At 42.8% G+C, this 19,818-nt stretch overlaps 1 protein-coding gene across 1 annotated transcript; it reads right to left on the minus strand.

Annotated features, from left to right (window-relative positions):
• Positions 1 to 4,804: 4,804 nt before the first annotated feature.
• On the minus strand, positions 4,805 to 12,228 carry LOC134481952 (disks large homolog 5-like). Its single transcript, XM_063274782.1, has 4 exons — positions 11,136 to 12,228; positions 9,839 to 9,970; positions 8,988 to 9,164; positions 4,805 to 5,409 (listed from the first exon to the last, which is right to left on the minus strand). Exons 1-4 carry the CDS (start codon positions 11,240 to 11,242, stop codon positions 5,325 to 5,327), a joined length of 501 nt encoding a protein of 166 aa, XP_063130852.1. The 5' UTR covers positions 11,243 to 12,228; the 3' UTR covers positions 4,805 to 5,324.
• Between the last annotated feature and the right edge of the window lie 7,590 nt (positions 12,229 to 19,818).

The following is a 19,818-nucleotide window of genomic DNA, read 5'->3' on the forward strand; positions in this document are numbered from 1 at the left end:
TGAGCTTTCACTGATCCCTTAGCCCCTCTCTCACCACCAACCACAAGAAAGCAATCTCTGCAGTGTTACTTATGGTCCTATGTGACTTTCTTATGTCCCAACAACTGAACATTTTAATTAGAATTCAACATAGTAACTAAATTGCTGAATTTAATAGAATTACAGAATGTGGGCCTTTCTGATTCTGTCTTGCTTTCCATATTCTTAATTAACAGTCTTCTATACAGTAGAACAGTCATCATTTGGACCTTTTTGGTTTCCTTAAGATACATTTTTAAAAAGCTTCGATGTTTAATTTGCTCCTCAAATACCAATTTTCAAACTAGGAAGTGAGTGTTCTATGAACTTCAAATGAGAACCCACTCAATAGATTTTTTAAAAACACTTTTGAGTCATTCAAAAGCTGTTTCTACCTCCTTCTTTAAGGCCTCAGAATTCCTGGGAGGCCTTTTGTTTACTAATGAGAAAGCAGACTGTGGTGGAGCAGTGGATGCACTGACACTGTCTCTCCTCTTGCTGTGCCATCCATGCAGATGCCTGAAGCCTTGGAGGAGCTGAATGGTAGAGTTTCCTGTGTCTTCCAGAGGAGAAGAAAACACCATCCAGAATCCAGCTTGCATGTGTGGGGGCCGGAGGACAACCTTGGTTGTTACTCTTCAGGTGCCGTCCACCATTTTTATAAAACGGGAGTTTTCATTGCCTCGGAATAGGACAGGTCAGCTGGGCTGGCTGGCTAGGGAGGACATGGAGTCTCTGTCTCCGCAGCAAAGCTGTGTGCCACCAAACCAGGTTTCTTTATTGTTGTTGTTTAATTGGCTTCTTTTGTTTGGACTGAAGTTTATCGTCTGATTTTCTGGCCCCATGGCTTCCCATGTGAGCAGGAGAGGACATGAAATATCTGACTGACTGTGTGTTGTGTATGATTGTCCTTGAGTCTGGTATAAAAGTGAACCAGAATGTTGCTTTCTGGCTTAGTCTTGCTTGGTCACACTCAAGGCTTAAGACGAACTTCTTGAAGGTTTAGTCACACAACAAAGGTTGTATAATTCTCTAAGTCCCTGACTCTGACATCTGAGATGACTAAGAATTTACTTCCTTTCATTTTCCCCGATTTAGGTACAGTCTGGATTAGGTAGATGAAATGTGGAATAAATTACTAATACTAAAATGATTGTGTCCTTAAATTTATTAGGGCCAAACTATTGGAAAAGGCTGGATCTGGTGCAAATATTGAGACTTTTCCCTTGCCTGTGATAGCCCAAAATTAGGCAGCCAATCCACAGAGGGCAGCATTTCTCCGGCTATTGAGGGCCACAGGTCCCTCTGTCTGCTGAGCCATTCTCTAGGGATTAGGGGTGACACTATTTTACTGTACTGTAGAGAAATGCCATGAGGCAACTGTTCCTAGTTTTCCAGAGGCAGGGCACCCTAGGATGGTTCGCTCACTCTCACCACACTGAGATACAGAGGAGGTGAACGTCCTCAAGCAGAGGATCCTGGTGCTCTGTCTGCCAAGGAAGCTGCAAACCTGAGGACGAGGACTTCATGGTCATTTTCTCACGAGAAAGTAACTTTCTTTATAGCTTAATTAGACAGCAGCACCTCTAACACGTCTAAGAGTTGGATAGCTGACATGTTTCTCATTCTGCAAGGTGGTTTGGGTCACTAAGATCCAAGATATGCTATGGCTAGGGAAACAGCTTCTGGAGAGACTAGAAACAGTGGGAAACTTTTATCCTGCTTTGTCTTTAACAGAAATGAAACTGAATAAACTGTGCATTGGCTGACTGGGCTGTGTACCCCGTGTCCAGTTTAATATGACCCTCACCTGGTACCTCAATGTACCAGACTGTAGCAGTGAATTAATTAAACAGCTTTGGCTCCTTAGTGCAGTCATGGCACCTGCCAAAGAGTTCTCTGATTTTGAGAATGAAACACACACACACAGGCACACACACGGTCAATGTCTGGACATTTCTAATCCTCCTGACAGCTACCATACACCTCCCTTCCACCCAGCATCCCAGGATTAACACCTTTTAAATCTATGTTTTATCTTTGCTGCCTGTTGCCTTCTGGGAAACAACCCACTCCCCCAATAGGGTCCTATTCCCTTCCACCTACATTGTAGGCTGCTTTCTCTCCTGTAGCTCTTAACTCTGATCCTTCTAAGTCTGGATCATGGTGATTCCCTTCATCCTCCACTCCCTCCCAATTCCTTGCCCTGTCCTTCTGTCTTTCTGTCCAAACATTGGCAATGGCAACTCGAAGCCCTCAGGGACCCTCAGGTCTGGAAGTGCAGCTTTTTGGGAGCCAAAATAAGACAATTATGAACACCGGATATTGATACCTTACACATACATTCTTGATATTGAATAAATCAACTAACTTTAAGAATATGGGAATTTGATCCTCAGTACTACGGAGGGTAAACATCATGAAGAAAATGGCAGACATTTTGCCTATGGACTCTGTTCATATGTTTCTCAACAAAACTTAGTCACATGCAAACTCTTGGTTTGAGAGGCACCTAGGAAATATAATTCATAGTTGTCAACTCTGTGCTCTATTGAAGATGTAGGAAATGGGAAGGGAAGCTAGAAAATAACAGTACAGACTCTCTCAAAATTCTCTGAGGCCTGTGGGTTTGTACTTCCAGGGACCCTGGAGGCCTGCTCAAACCAGAGACCCAGGAGGCCCACCCTAAACAGAGACAGTACTACCTGACTCCCAGGAGACCAGCTGTTGCCCAGCTCATAGAGCTCTATATTCCTCCAATGAGGCTGGATCCAGTCAGAGACACTCATGACAGTTAACATCAGAGATAACCAGTTGGGGAGAGGCAAACCATAAACAACAGAACCCAATGCAAAATCTGCTGCTCCCTCAGAGGACCTATAGGACTCTTAACAATCATCTATAACAGGATATCTCGTGCCCTCTTCTGGCCACTGAGAGAACTGCATGCAGAGGGACCTCAGACAAAAGTCAGGCAAAGAACAATTCACCAATATAAATAAAAATGAATACATTTCTCTTTCAGAAAGGCATACAAATGTATGATCAAGGCAAACAACACCCAAAATGGGGACAGTCTGGCCCACGTCCCTTGACCCTTACACTAAACTGATCATACAATTACACAGGTCCAACAATTAACATTCAGATTACAGTGAATATGTATCCCATTTGTCCTCATTGATCTGGATCACTTCATCCAGGATGATTTTACAAGATCCATTCATTGTCCTGAAAATTACATGCCTTCCTTTTTCCTTTTGTAGTTATTGATCAGCAATCCTGTCTGGAAATGCACCATGCTTTCTTTATGCACTCATCTCGTAAGGGACCACTTGAATATTTCCAAATTCTGAATATTATAAGAGAGCTTCACTGAACATGGTGGAGAAAGGGTGTCTATACTAGGATGAGTCAACATTAGGATATATGCCTTGATGTTGTATCTTGAGGTTTACCCATTACCACCTTCCTGAAGAAACTGCATTCTGATTTCCAAAGTTGCTAAAGAAATTTGCATTGCAAATCTACAGGAGACTCTCAATGTTCCCCTTGCTCCATACCCAGTAGGAGGGAATTCTCTTATGTGTTACTAAACTAAGTTATGAAAGGTATGAAAAAATATTTCAGAATAATTTTGATTGGCATTTCTGTCGTGTCCAAGGATAATAAATATTTAATATGAGTTTCTAAGTCATTTAAGTTTCTTCAACTGTATTATGCTTATGTATATAGCCCATTTGAATTGCGTTTTTTTAAATATAGTGTTTTAGTTTTTCAAATCTGTTTCAAATATAAGCCCATTAGTGAATGTGCACAGGGAAATAATGTTTAACAATTTCTGTAAATGGTCATTAAAAAAAATCATTAATGACAAATTAGAAAATGCTCTCTCAATGAACTCACAGAATTGGCAGACAAGTTGTAAATAATAGAATTCATTGCAAAAGTCCAGGACAGGGACTGGAGCCATGGCTCATCTGTTTGAGAATTTGAATCCCAGAGGACCTAAGGGGCAATTAACAATTCTCTGTCACATCACATCCCAGTGAAATCCACTGCCCTCTGCTGGCCGCTGGCAGAATTGCATGAAAACGAATATGGGGAGGTGGGAGGGAGACAACAGGCATGTGGGTTAGCACCCACATAGAGGTAGGCATTCTGGGGAGAGAATAGGGATTTTATGGGATGAAACTGGAAAGGGACAGAATATTTGAAATATAGATAAAAATATCCACTACAAATTGCAAAAAAGAAATAATTCAAAACTGTAAGACCTCCGCCCAAAAGAAGCTATGATATATATCAAAATGAACTCAGCAAAACATCATTATCAATAACAACAAACAAACCAACAACAAAAATAGTAAAAATGTTCATTCCTCTACAATTGGTGGAATTCATTAAATGTGCAGTCATAGTTGATGCTATATTTCAAGGAATCCACAGGCATCAAAGTCTGTGTGTCCTGAACATTTTACATTCCCATACTGAATTGTTTTATTTCCTCTAATGTATTAGAGAAATAATTCTGTGTTTCTCCTTTGTTTGTCATTATAAAGGAAGCTAAATTTGTGAGCACAGGGATAAAGCAAGGATATATTTCATCATGAAGGGGGGTTCCACAGAGCATGACACACAGTCTACATCAAGAGCACAGTTTCCTGCACAGCTCTGGCTGGCTGTGAACTGATGATGAAGCCTACGCTGCATGAGACTTGCAAAAAACCACTGTTGCCTTACACTTGTGCTGTTACAGGAGGAAGAACCACACACGACTCAGGACGGCCTTGTGAGTGAAGGGTTAAAGGTCACATTTTTATTTATAAACAAACATTAATTTATTCAAGAACATTTTAAATTGGGGAGTCAATGAGTTCAATGTATATAGCCTTAGGAATATTAATTATTTAATATTAATTACATACACTAAAGTTAACAAATGAATAAAAAACTTCAAACTTAAACAAATAAAAACAAATGCATAAAACAACCAAACTTCAAACTAAAAACCAAATATAACAAGTAAATTAGTCAGCATTCAATTCATGCTGATTTTTCAACATGTAACTCCAGCCTGTTGCTGGCCTTGCAAACACAGCAGAACGGCAGGTAAGATGGTAAAATCTCTTCAAGAGGAATGTAGACCTGCCTCATACAGGGTGGTTGGTTGTTGATGGACAAGTCGTCAAAGGGTTAAACGTGAGGCGTGTTCCATGCCACATCTCAAGGTCTTTCAAATTCAGCCCAAGATTGGAAAGGTTACAAGGACTGAGATGCGGGAGGTGTTGTCAATCTTTGCACCCTCAGTGCTCCTGCTGGACAGGTCTGTCTCTGAGAGCTGTAGTCCTGGTCTGGGCCATGGGCAAGCGTCTGCTGGAGTGTTCAGACCTAGGGGTGGAAAAGGCCTGGTGAGGACCTGCCATGTCACTTCTCCCATACACAGCGCACAATTCAGCAGGAAAATCCAGGATGATCTTTCATCTGAGGTCATTTTCTCATGCCCAGGACAGAAGGGTAAGAGATCCCACAGGCCTGCATATTTTCCCAGCTTTAAAACTGCTAAAAATTGAACAGTGAACAGCAGATAATTCCAATCGTCCATATATATTATATTTTAAAACCATGTAGCAATGTCTCAACGTCAGTTGAGGAGAGATGTGAACAACCTAGAAAACAATAGGAAGGCCTTGGAGGCCTGTCCATCACTGAAATGAAGACTATCATTATTCCTCCACTGCAGGAATATGCCTGGGGTCCAAATACAACCTCGATATCTGCAAAGACCCAGAGAAACAATATCTCAAGAAGTACATGCACACTGAAGTGATATTATATTTGGCAAGAATATACTGCATGGAAATCTTGCCAAGGGTAGGCATTGAACTCTAAAGGAGATACTCATGCAGAAAATAATCTATACCACTCCTTTGTTTATGGTTATCATAAAACTATTTGTGGGGAGACTTAAAGGCACTGGGCTCAGATAATACAAGAGAGCTCAGACTGGAGGGATCAGTACACAATAGCCAGAATCTCTATGGATCACATACACTTCATGGATGGAATTTCTTTTAAAATGGACAGGAATAATATTCTGAGCTGCTCCTAGCTGACAGATGCTGATAACTATGATGAAAGTCACACACCCAATAAGACAGTTTATAAGTACAGGTAATCTACTTGGGTCCTCTCATCCTGTGCTTTCAAATCATCTCAGTGACACCGAAATGATGCCGCATCTTCTCAGACAAGGCCTTTTGCTCAGTGAACAGTTTGTTCTGATTCAGGGCGTCCTACAGACTTTCCTACATTCTCTCCTCATCCTGGTCATTAGAAGATGATATTGTCCATGGAGACAGGCATGTATACAGAGACAGACAGACAGACAGACAGACAGACAGACAGACATACACACCTTTGATCTCACCCAAATATATTTGTTCACACATACAGGCAGAGTATTTTGCAGAATGTGCTTAGTTTCCCAGTTAATGGTAATAGAAGAGATCACCCAGTCTACTATTGTGGCATAAGAAAAAAAAACCTGGAATGGGGTAAGTACACAGTGAGCATAGGCTAAAGACAGCTCAGCCAATAAAGTGTATTCCCCTGAAAATCATAAATTAGAAATGTGACATCTAGGCCTTTAGCCAAGACTGCTTAGCAAGGTCACAAGGCTGTGCACAGGAGGCTGATTTCAGGCAAGAGAGCACTGGGTGGGGGCAGGTGAGCCTCTTCTGTCCTCTGCTCACTGTTTCCCAGTGCATGCAAAGTGAGCTGCATTTTTCAATATGAGGACCCTTTAGGATACAGTACCTGACAGGGCAGCCAAACTACCAGCACAAACAGCTAGGAAATCTCCATAACCACAATCCAAGGTAAAACTTGGACTGGGATGCTATCAGATATAATTCGAGTGAGATAAGGCTGACTGATTCAAAGTCAAATGCTAGCAGGTATAATCAAACTCAGCCACAGTCCATGGAAATGCTGGACAACATTGTACCTTTTCACTTTCTGACTGATGGACATCTGGATAATTTTGCTTCATGGCTGCTCTGAGGTGAACCACTACAACACTAATGTGCCACAGTTTCTCTGCTGACACCTACTTCTTGTTCTGGAATCGCATGTCAAAGGTTGAACTTTCACAAGAGTTGTGCATGGCTTCTCACAGGGCTACCCATTTGACACCTCCAGCAATGCCTTAGGGTCATCACTTTTCTAAACCCTCCTTACAGATGATTTTCACTCAGAACAAATGATTTTGAATAACAATAGTTAAGAGTGCTACAGACCCAACACAGGGTGGGTGCTGTGGACTATGTTGAGCCTAAGGTTCTGTCTGAGGCAAAGATGTGATTCCACCTCAGCATAACTCCTGGACATCTTCTGCCTGCAGATTCAACTCTAAGCAAATTAATCTTTCAATTAACAAATTCCAGAGCAAACTCCAAAGCCAATGTATATTCAACCAAGTTTAGGCCAATCTGGAAAGAAAGTGGTGGCAGGTAATGATTAACATAACCAGGATGTTGAGAAGAGACAACAAGCACATGACCTTCCAGTGTTACTTTACACCGAGAGCAAAGAAGGCAAAAGAGCCCTGAGTCAGCAGTTTCCACACTCAGGTACATGGATTTCACACAGCAGACTCTCCTCAAATCCCTGTACCCTATTCCTGAGTTTTTCTCCAAGTAATGTCAATGTTGATGAATAGTTTTCCCACTGTAATAATTTCAATAGTAATCAAAACCCCATTAAGAACAGTTTAAAACTATTTGGAAACATTGTGTTTCCTCTTCTTCTCTCTTTTACATTTCTATATGTGTACATATAGACTAATACAATATATATAAATATGTGTCTGTGTTCAGAAACTTGTTGTGTTCACACACACACACACATATGCACAAACTAACATATACACACACTTCTATATGTAAGCACCCATACCTCAAACACTTAAAACAAGCAACTCCCAATGTAACATATGTACCATAGCCATAACCATGTTCACACATCTGTGCCCAACGACACAAACACACACACACACAGATACACACACACACACAGAGTCAGAGAGAAATGGAGAGGGGGAGGGAGGGAAGGAGGGAGGGGTGCGGAGAGAGAGAGAGAGAGAGAGAGAGAGAGAGAGAGAGAGAGAGAGAGAGAAATCATAAGTGAGAAGCAGAAAAGAATGGGGAGGCCATCCTTCTGGAAGCACAGTTGTTGAATACAGATTAGGCAAAGGAAATGTGTCAAGTGAGAGCGTAGACACTGCTGTCCATCCCTTATAGAGTAAACCTGTGTGGGGAATGCACTTCTTGGGTACACGAGGTTGAGAGAGTTGGAGAAAAATTTCCCTCTAACCCTCACATATCTCACACAAACCCTCACCCTGAGAGAAGCCTTTCTTACATCCCTGTTCATCCAGTCAGCTCCAGGACAGAAGCCCCAGGAAAGAACACCAAAACACTGACATAGAACAGGACTGACACACTGCTTCTCAAGCTCTGTCACTAGGAACCACGATTTGGACAGGCAGAAGGGACCATTTTCAATGTACGGGGGAAAGGAGAGAAAGTCCACAGGCCCCATCATGATTGACAATGAGAGCCATTCTTTTAGCAATTGAACTGAACTCTAATCAGTTCTGTGCACTACAAAGACGGCTACCACATGGCATCCCTCTAGCATAATGGCATGTAAGTGGGCAATGTGTGATCAACAGATCCCCCTTAAGGAAATGCATTTTCTAGTTGAGCAGGAGGATTTGGTTGTCAATCCTCCAGTTTCTTGCATGAAGCTAGAATCACAGAAAGTTTTGTAAATGGTCAAAGAAATGAACAACTGGATGAGACCTAGGAGAGTTTCTGGATAATTTGGAGAAAGGTTAAATTGGTTTGACTTGGTTTCTGCTTAGATATCAGGAAAACCTGCCCTTGATGCTTCATTCATCCTACCTGAGGCTGCTTGTTACTCGGATTTTCATACTGGCTTCCCCACAGAACCTTGTTGTTTCCTTAATGGATTCTTCCAGTGCAATCTGATCCCTTAGAAGCCTCTTGTACTCATTCCATGCTCTCTGGGCATTGTTCTTCAGCTCAAAACACTCAGTTAGGAGGGGGCAGAAGCTGCGGCTGAGACACAAAGAAAAAATGGTGAATCCCAGCCAGTCTCCAACTTCCTCCCACTTCTCCAAGTCCATTCCTCGTTCTAGGGTCCTGATCAGAAGAGAGCCCCAGATTATAGTCCAAGTCCACAGTAGCCATGGAGCATAACCTAGAGACAGGTCAAATGGAGAAAAGAGCAACATTCCAGAAGACTCAGGGCACTTCTCAAAAACCTGACACCATTGATTCAAGTTTTTCCTAGAACAGTACTTAATCCCTGTGTGTACTTATATGTCCTTTTTATTAGAATGTCCCTTGGGATCCAATCTTTCTATGTGTCCTGTGTGTGTGTGTGTGTGTGTGTGTGTGTGTGTGTGTGTGTGTGTGTGTGTGTGTGTGTGCTGTGTGTGTCCTGTCAGAGCCCCAGAGCATCAGGATTGATTGATGACTCCATCATTGTTCACACATTTTCTATGTACAGGATCCCTATTTGGGAAGGACAATGACTGATGAATCTCACAGTCTCTTTCCATTTGTTCAAACTATCTACAAGAGGTAAAAATCCTAGAGCCTTCCTTAGAGACAGGCTTCCTGGTATGCTTCAAACACTATAAAGCCTGATCCTCACTTTATTTCAAAGATAAGAATGGGCTGACATATGCTTGCCTAGTGCTGGGGTCACAACCTTGTAAGTTACTCACCAGTACCAGTCATTTTCCAGTGTAAGGTTTTTACATTTGACCAAAGCGGTATTGATCTGCTCGCTCATTTTCTTCATGTCGGTCATCACTTCCTCGTGCTGCATCATGAGCATCTCGGACTCAAACTTGTTCCTGTGGCAGGGCGTGGTCCAAGGATCAAATAACATTATGAATGAAGGATACAAGAATTATATGAATTTAGACTGAATCCTGAACTACCCCAGCCTAGGACATGCCACACCCTTGCTCCTTGGTTTTGGGTCCATTTGGTATTTATTAAGTTTATTATTATGGCCGCAGGGACAGCAGTGCCAGGAAACAAAAGCAGGGAGCTGATTTGATTGAGCTCCCTGACAGGGTTTGAAGGAATAGACTAGCTTGCCAGGAACATTCGAGGGTCCTGTGCCACCATCCAGGCTCCAACTTAAACCCATGAAGCCTATTCTCCTGTTCTTAGGTAACAATTCTCAATCATAGAATCTATTGCTACATGAAAACCCACAGGAACATGGACAGTATTTACAGGGAAAAGAAATTATAACACACACCAGGAGATTGCCATGTGTGTCCACCTGAGCAGATGTGAAATGTTGTACTGTTCAAAGTGAGGCTCTCAGCCACATCATTATCATGCCATGGAAATTGACATAGGATAATTCTCAGGCCAAATCAGAACACAGAATACCCAGATCTTAAGTTATACACACAAACGCACTCACACATGCATACACACACACAAACTCACACAAAACACTCTCTCTCTCTCCCTCTCTCTCTCTCTCTCTCTCTCTCTCTCTCTCTCTCTCTCATACAATTAGAATGCCAAATAAATACAAGAATGTGGCATTATCTCAAAATACAATCAATAAAATCAGAGAAAAGCAATGATACCCTGTTGACAGTCCAGTCACACACTGTGAGGCAGCAAGAGGGATTAGGCCCCTCCAGCTCTTCACAGGACCTATTGAACCCAAAGCACCTCCACGTCAATTACAACAATGATTGCTCATAACCAGAGCACCTAGAACTTCCCACAACCCAACAACTGTCCAGGCTACTTAAACAACACAATGAGAGCACACACTCTACTACCCTTATTCCCAGACTGTAATTCAGGCCATAGGCTATGATTTACGTTTGTAGGAATCAAAACAGCCTGTGCCACCCTCTCATTCCCATCTGATCTTCACATTCTGATGCAATCAGGAAAGTGATTTTGACCATGAGCCCATCCTGGAGTTGTAGCCTACTGTGATGTGAGGAAATGTGGATTTAACAGAACTTGCACTGTGACTACCTGTCATTTAAATTCTTTCCAGGGTAATCCGCCAGGATTCTCCTGAGTTCATCTCTCTCCTTTTGCATCTTGTGGAGGGCAATTTTGAGGTTCTCCAAACGCTTCATTCTCTCCTCCTCAACAGGTGTCGTGGAGGGTTGGGATGATGCCTTCTGATCAGACTCTGTAGGTAGATAAACACCAGTAAACAGGCATATATGGGGACATAATGTCAAGAAAAACTATGCTTACTCTAAAACAGAAGTCTGAGGATGAACAGTTCTACAGATACAGTGACTCCCTGACAGAACAAGAAAGCTATCTTTAAGCTGAACTCAGCTCAGTCCCTGTTCCCCACCATCATAGACATATGGTGACATATGCCATCATAGATATAGACCACACCTCCTATAGCCATCCTTCTGCACTGAAATTCTAAAGCTGGCCTAAACAAGAAGAATTCGAGGACCTTCTAAGCTAATGTCTGATGTGAGGCAGGTAAGTCCTTGAGTCCAAACTGTTTAACATCTTGAATCCCTAGTCACGTGTGTTCAAGTACAAAGTAACTGTGACCATGATATATGACCAGGAGAGTATCCCTCGTGGCATCAATTACCCACGTAGTCTACAGGACACAGCTGAGAATGAAGTGCTTCAACAGCCTATCCTGAGAGAGACACTTTGTTATTCTTACACAGGCACATCCTGGTATTCTTTGACACTGCCCATGACACTAAAGAGATCCAAGGAAAGCCCCTTGACATATAACAGTTCTTGGTTCTCTGTCAAACTAATGATCAGAAATTGTTGTGTCTGGGTCAGCCATTTAGGAAGACTGAGGCTCTAAATCATACGTCCTACTCCTGGAAGGACCAGCTCAAGCCAACCTCCTCCAGGAAGCTCCCCTTTCACTGCCCAGTACTCACTTGACCTCCTCAAGGACCTTTCCATTCGTCTTGTTCTCCAACGTGATAGAAGGCTCGCCTCCCTCTGCCTTGGTCTGGTCTCTGCATGGATATGATTGTCCCTCCGAAAGAGACTGAGGATCCTGGAGAACATGCCTCCTCGGGAACCCATTAGGAAATGAAGGGAAATCGCTCAGGCAGTTGGTGTCACCACAACACTGCTGACATCACAGAACATTCTAGTGTCTCCTGGATACAAGAGAATTTCCAGGGAAGACACTACCAGTGATGTTACTGGGAAATACCATAGCTTACTTGCTAACTACCTCCACCCAGACTGACCAGGTTCTGCAGTGGCTTTTCCAGAGACTCACTTTTGAGCGAGGGAACACCCATTCGCACACTCTCCTTCCAGAGCTTCAGAGTTCTCACTGCTTCATTACAACTCAGTTGCTGAGGAGAGGGAGAGTTGTATCAAGCCTTGAAATGGATAGAACATATTTGTTAATAGCCAAAGATCTAAAGACCTTGGATGATGAATATTCTTCTTCCTGAAATGTATAAACCCAGGATCCAGGGTCCATGCATGTGACATATAATCCAATTCCCACAATTTTTTCTGTTCCCTAGAGGCCAATATTTCTTTTCCTACACCTTTAAATGTATGCAAGTTGGAGAATGTTGTTTCATGGAGTGTGCCTTGGAGGAGGAATGGTTTCAATATATTCACCCATGTTTTTTCCTGAAATCTCTGTCTTACAACCCCATTTTGTGCAATGGAACCTCACTTTTCCTGGCAACATAGGTGCTCACATCTAGGGCAAACATCAAATTGTAAACTTTCTGTCCATTTTTAAAAGTTAAAATCCCCAAAAGTGAGGGACCTGAGACCCAAGCGAGAGCCATCGAGGGGCAGAATGCAGAGGTGCTGCTGGCCAAGGAAGAGCAGGAGGAAGCAGAGAAGCTGTAGCACATCATGGTGCACAAGGAGCTAGAACTGGAGTTCGACCTGGGCAACCTGCTGACTTCTGACAGCAACCCCCGATGGTGCTGTGCCAGACCACGGCCTTGCTGGAGGCCGAGCTGTGTGCCCTGGAGTGGGAAAACCCAGAGCATCTCATCAACCAGGTGTTGAAGCTGCTGATCAAGGCATGGAGGAGGCGGTGGTAGTGTGCTTGCAGGAGCCTGTCACAGGCCTTCCCCGCAGGAAGCCACTGCCTGGCCAAGGGCTCTCACTTGCTGGTAGCAGTTGTTGAGCTTTAAGGGCATCCATCCCAAGAAGAGGACCAACCTCATGTAGGACGAGGTGAATGGCCAGTAGTGATGCCCTTGTGGCTACAAGCCCTCCCTGGATGACACTGAGGAGTGGCTGATGGAGGTCCCTGGGAGCGCTAACTCCATGGAAGACCAGTTCTCCAAAAAGGATTCAGGCCAAGAAGAATGCATGGCCAAGAACTAGCTGAACCATCTGTGCAACTAGTCTGCATGCACAAGATGCAGATGCCCAGCTTAGCTGGCCTGCACCTTCCTGACACCAGAGTAAGGGGGAGCTGGGCTGCACCATGCAAGTGTCCAAGGTCTCCAAAGCTTCCTTGGGACACTTCCAGGAGGGTTCTGTTCTACCAGGTCTCCTGGGTATACACATATTCCACATTCTGGGGAAAATTAAAAGGTTTTCTAGTTCCAAACAATTAGGAGTAAATATGTATTTGTTCACCTATGAGCGTGTGAGTGTATATGCATGCCTGTGTGCTTGTGTATATGTACACCACAGAACGCAGTGTTGGCCTCACTAATTAATATCAGCATGGTTAATAACAGTGGCTCTCGTTTATTATTAGTACCTCGTGATTATAGCAAATTATCAGGAGTCTGATCTCCTCAGGAGACTTCATGCTAGCCTAAGGCAGCAGTCTGCAGACTTGTTTCTGACGACCTCTTTTTTCTTTCCTTTTTTTTCTCTCTTTCTTTCTTTTGTTTTGTTTTGAAGACAAGGTCATAGTCGAGGCTGCCTGAAACTCAGAGATCCACTTGCCTCTGCCTCCCGAGTGCTGGGATTGAAGAGATGAGCCACAACTGCAGGCATCTAAGGACCTCTTAATGTTCTCAAAAATCACTAAGACACATACAACTTAATCTAAATGAATAGTACCTGAATCTGTCTACTAATCATATAGTAAACATAGGAAGCTTATGAAATGTAGTTGTAGGGTACTGGAGAGAAGGCGCAGTTAGTGAATCGCTTGCCATGCAAATGTGAGGACCAGAGTTTGAATCCCCATCATCCTTGTAAAGCATCATCAAGTTGACAACAAAAACTTTTACTCAATAAGTGTTGAACCCACCATAGGGCACTCTCTCAAACAAATGCTCTGTTTATATTCAGAATATTATTAATTACATGCATATATATGAGTGTGCATGAATTTACGGGCACACACACACACACACACACACACACACACACAAACGGACATGTACAAATGATTTGAAAATGCACATGTAGAAAGGAGAGAACAAACTCCCATGAGTTAACTTCTGATTTCCACATGTGTACAGTGATGCCTCTAACCCTAAACATATAAAATGAATAAATATATTTTTAATTTATAAGTATACTGTTTCTTTTAGTTATACAAGAACCATTCCTTTATCAATCATTCTTACATGGTTGGAATTTTGGTTGGAATTACATTTCACCACACCTCTCTCTGAGGACAAAACCGAGAAATATATACCACATCTGTGAAATGTTTGGTTCTAAATCAATTTAAGGTTGTGGTCTGAGTCCTATCCATTCAGTAGACATCAGACCTCATCCTACCTACCTCATCCAGCACACTGTAGCTGACTGAGATACACAATGAGAAAAACATCCTATGCATCCGCACAGACTGTAAGGGAGAAGAATGATTAAGGCTAATGGAGAGCTTGGCAGATTAAAGGGGCACCTCCTGCTGAGCAAATGATACACGAGTTAATTATCAAGTGTTTATAATATCCCAGAACCTGTTCTTGAAGCCATCTTCACTCCATCCCATTCCGGCTTGAGAATCATGGAAAGCAGGAGCAGTGACTTTCCCATAAAACTAGGAAAACTGGATGTAGATGTCTCCATCTTCCCTGAAAGCCACGACTCTGAAGAGAGGATTCTAACCTGGATGCTGAGACCTTTAGACACCATCTCAAAGAGACTCCTAGAAAGGGTGATATTTAAGCTGACTTGAAGGACAGTGCTGTTTGGCTGTTTAACCCATTCCTAGGTTTGTCAAATGAAGACAATGACTGAGTCTTTTGTAAGAAGAACATGAAAACGTTAAAAGCCACAGGACTGTGCCAGGGAAGTGAAGGGTCTAAGTGGTCACGGTCACCACTATTACTGCTGGCATTGTGAAGCAGAAATGAGAGAGACGGTGACCACACAGCAGTGACAGGTGAGAGATGAGTCTAATGGAAGTCAAGTTCCTCATGCTCTGGACTGAAATAACCAAGACACTGACTGCTGTAGAGATTGGAGGCAGAGGCTAAGGAGATTCCTTCTAGTAATGTGCGTCTTTCCTGAGAGATGTTCCTGGGTGGCCTTCAGTGCTCTTAACCACAGTTACTCCTACTGATAATGATTTCTGAAGTTTGTGTCCCATTAGGGTCAATTTGTTTCATTGTGGATTTAGAATCTAGTAGGCATGGAGGGCTAATGCCATAAGGAAAAGTATCTAGTCTCAGAATGGTGGTCTGCGGTTGTTCTGATCTCGGTAGCAATGTGACCTGAAAGGCAGCAAAGTCATGATTTGAGGCACCTCACAGAGCTCTGAGGAAACTACAGGAACCCAAGTGACATGAGGGCATAGATGGAGGCTGACACAGGAAAGTAGGGGTCTATCTTTAGCATACCTCCTACTCCCACCTTATATAGAATCTACCTTAAGCAAAAGACTAATTCACATGAGATGGCCAGGTCTTTCATCTGATCACCTCCTAAATTTTAATAATCATGCTTCCTATCTTTTTACTTCTACTCAAAATCCCAATTCACTGGTGTGTCCATGTGTCTGCTAGTTACTTTTAAGCAAACATATAATAGTGGATAGAAGCTAAACAGGACTGAATAAAGTATGCATATGAGGACACTAGCTAAAGATTTTGTGTGGGTTTGAGGGGCCAAGCTAGGAGAATGCTAGAGCGTGAGGCAGAAGAGGGTGGGTGGGTGGGGGAGCAGGGGCATGGGGCTAAAGGGTGGGATGTAGGTTTGTGGAGGGGAAACCAGGATAAGAGATTACATTAGAAATGTAAATAAAGTAACTAATACAAAAGTAAAAATATAAAATCAAAAGACGTGTGTGGGGAAGCCTGGGATCTTTGATCTGAGAATGCAGGCCTTGAGGGAATCAGTAAGCTGCGTCTCCCTATGTTCCTCAGGCTTCTCTTTACAGGCTCCTTGTCCATATCCATCAGCCACAGGGTGAAAATTTCAGGATAAAACAAACAAAATAATGGAAATCCTTCCTTCTGAAAGCCTTTATCTTTATCTGTGGGATGATTTTTCTCCCCAACATTACCGTGCTTACTATGAATCCTTTAAACTTGTGGACAGAGCTGAAGAAGACTTCCAAGTAGGTGTAATTTTTTGTGTCCTACTGTCAGAAGGTGTGCTATGGTATTTGCTAGAGAATTTAATAAAGCGCCAGATGAATCCATAAATGTAATTTTATAAGGTTTTCAAAGAATGATGTTTTCGATGTAAAAGAAAAGCATCTGATATTGTTTCTATGAGCAAAGAATTGGCATCAATATTTCAATCTCTAGCTATGCAAGTGTGGATTTTCCAAAGTAGGTCTTAATATTACCTAAACAAAATTCCCTAGGCTTATCCAAGAGCTTAGTGTTCCTGTTTGTTTTACATGAAATGCTGATAAACTGCTCTGATGACAGCCATGTCCAGTTACAGTCCACTGGGCAGGGATCCTCGCTGGTTGATCAGTAAAGTATTAAATCCCTGGCCCAGACCTCATGCACAGCAGTTGGCTGGGTGCACTTTGCTCCTTGTCCACTAGAGGGAGACAAGCCTGAACGGTTTAATGTAAATGGAGACTCTCAGTAGCAATGGGCTCCTGCAGTGCTAAGATGTCCCCAGCAGAGCAAACCTGTCTGAAGAACTTCTCAGGGAGCAGGTGTTTCCTTAAAGCACTGAGAATGGCTACACAGGACAACTGAAAACTGACAGCACGTTCAAAGACAGTGCACAGAAGAAGGAACACATATCCTTGAGAAATGTAGAAAACCATGCAGCCTAATCACAGAAATACAGACGCTGAATTAAATGATGGACGGCCAAGCAAAACTCAATGACCTACATGGAGGTTATTGAGATGTAAATATTCACGATCCTCTGGGAAGTTTGTCAATTTCTACATCCTTCCTGGATAACAGCCTTGCTACAGATACACTAAGAGCCTAAAAATTCCTAGGGTGCCAGCATTTCCAACCTGAAATTCCATCCCAAAAGAAGAACTAGAGATATTGTCAAAATTACAGTTTAAAAAATTGTAGCCTTATGATAAGTAGAAGAAAAGAAAGAAATGAAAGATACTACCAGGATAAGGACTAAACAAACAAATTCAAACACACATTTATATACAAACTACTTACAGATGGGAATAATAAATATGTCTACAAAGATAATGCCTGGCAAAAATAAATCAAAAGTATGAATCACAGTTGCTCTTGTCCATAATTCTTTATGTTTTCCAAGATTTGAGAGAATAAGTATTCTTTTTACATGAAAGTTCATTTGAAAAAGTGTCTAGAACTAAACTGAGAAAATAGGAGGAAAAGGCAACCAGGGTGAGCTTTGGGTCTGAGGCATCAGAATGAGCAGAGGCAGACAGGCATGAAGGAGGGCAGCAGGCTTAGGAGCTTCGTCTTGTCCCAAGTGTGGATTCATGACCCAAACCTCACAGAGAAGGCCTGCAAGAGTGGCAGTTTCCACACTGGGGAGTAATGGGTGGGTCAGCAGTAGGAGCTAGAGTACTGGCAGGCCCTGCCTTTTTATAACTGGGGGCTTTGAAATGAGGGCAGTTTGATAGATGGAGTTGGGGGCTCACCCTAGGATGTGGACTCTGACCAGGGAGGGCAGGGGCAACAGGGAGCATGAGAGCATGTGTCACACCTGATACAGTGCTGCAGTCTTTGTACTGGACAAGGTAAGGAAGTAATGAATCTGTAAAGAGCCTGGCCCTGGTTTTTCATGCCTTGAAACCAACCGAATCGGACGGAGGGGTATTTAATGATTTATGTACTTGCAAGGGGGCATAGAGACTCTATGTGCAGGGGCAGAGAAGCTTAGTTGAAAGACTCCCCTCAAAGATAAAAAGGAGTCAAAGGCTCTGTCCTCTAAATGTGAACAAAAACTAGTGTTAAGATCAGCAGAATTGAAACCACTAAGGTTAATGATTGAATTCAACTATGTGGCTATAGGATAGCACCAGGAGTAAATCCATCACAGCTGGTGGTTTTTGAACAAGCACCATGGCCATCAGAATACAAAGGGAAAGGCACAGAATCATGGGAAATCAAAGTGGTAATACCATGACACATGGCAGAAAGATTCAGGCAAGATGGAGCTGGATTCAGGTAGCAGGGGAAAAGGAGATAAGTACACAGTGGCTTAGGAAGCAGAGCTAATGGGATCTACCATCTGACTCATGGGAACCACCATGTGACTCATGGGAACCACCATGTGACTCATGGCATCTACCACGTGACTCATGGGATCCACCATGTCATTGGGGGCTGTGTACTTTAAGTTCCATTGCATTTGACCACTTTCTGTCTCTGAGTGTCTGTGTTCCCATAAAATGCTTATGAATGGAGAAGCATGGTGAAAGAGTGTCTCTTCCCCTAAATTTCCAGTTTTCCTGGACAATAGCTTATGACTCCTGGCTGAGATTCCTGTGGATGTTCAGGAGCTTAAGTGACAGTTGATTGGCTTTGTCACTTCTCTGTTGCTGTGATTAAATATGTGTACAAAAGCAAAAGTTAAGGGAGAGAAGTTTACTTTGTTTTATAGTTGCAAGATGCACCACAGTGGAAAGTCAAGACAGCAGGAGCCTGAGAGCTGTTGTACTGACTGCAGGCAGAGAGCAGAGGAAGATGCTGGTCTTCAGATCAGTTCATCCCTCTTATCCAGTCCACTGTCCCAGTCAACCACAGAGGGTGGGTCTTCCCACTTCAATCAGTCTAATCAGAAGAGTTCTGCACAGGCATGTCCCGAGGCTACCTACATCTAGTAATGCCTTATATAATAGAGCTAATAATCAAATGATCTTCCACTTGGGTGCCTAGAGCTGAGTCTCCAGGGAGATTCCAGGTGCTGTCAAGTTGACGATCAACAAACACTAACCACCATGCAAACTATGAAGACGAGTTCTTCATTTAGACTCAAGCCTTCTTGCCATGTACTCCTAGAAGTTCGGGAAAGTAGTAATTCCATAAATATCAAAACCTGAACAACCTCCTCACTTACCAGTCAGGCATGCTAGACCAACACTTCTGAAACTGTGACCTGGACAAGTACTAGTAGCTTCATTACCTGGGAATTATCAGAAATGCAAATTTTAACTCTACTCAACCTATTCTCTGGATGAAGCCAATCACCTCCTCTCATTGGACGGCCTGGAATGGATGCTTTCTCTTCCCAGAATGGCCTCCAGGTGCAGCAAAGCTAAGTTCACAGCTAATTGCAGTTCGGTGTTTGGGGCGTCCTTTTCTTGCCCTTCACAATTACCTCACTTAGTAAAAAG

This window comes from Rattus norvegicus, chromosome 15, assembly GCF_036323735.1.
Source record: "Rattus norvegicus strain BN/NHsdMcwi chromosome 15, GRCr8, whole genome shotgun sequence".
Taxonomy (NCBI): Eukaryota; Metazoa; Chordata; class Mammalia; order Rodentia; family Muridae; genus Rattus; species Rattus norvegicus.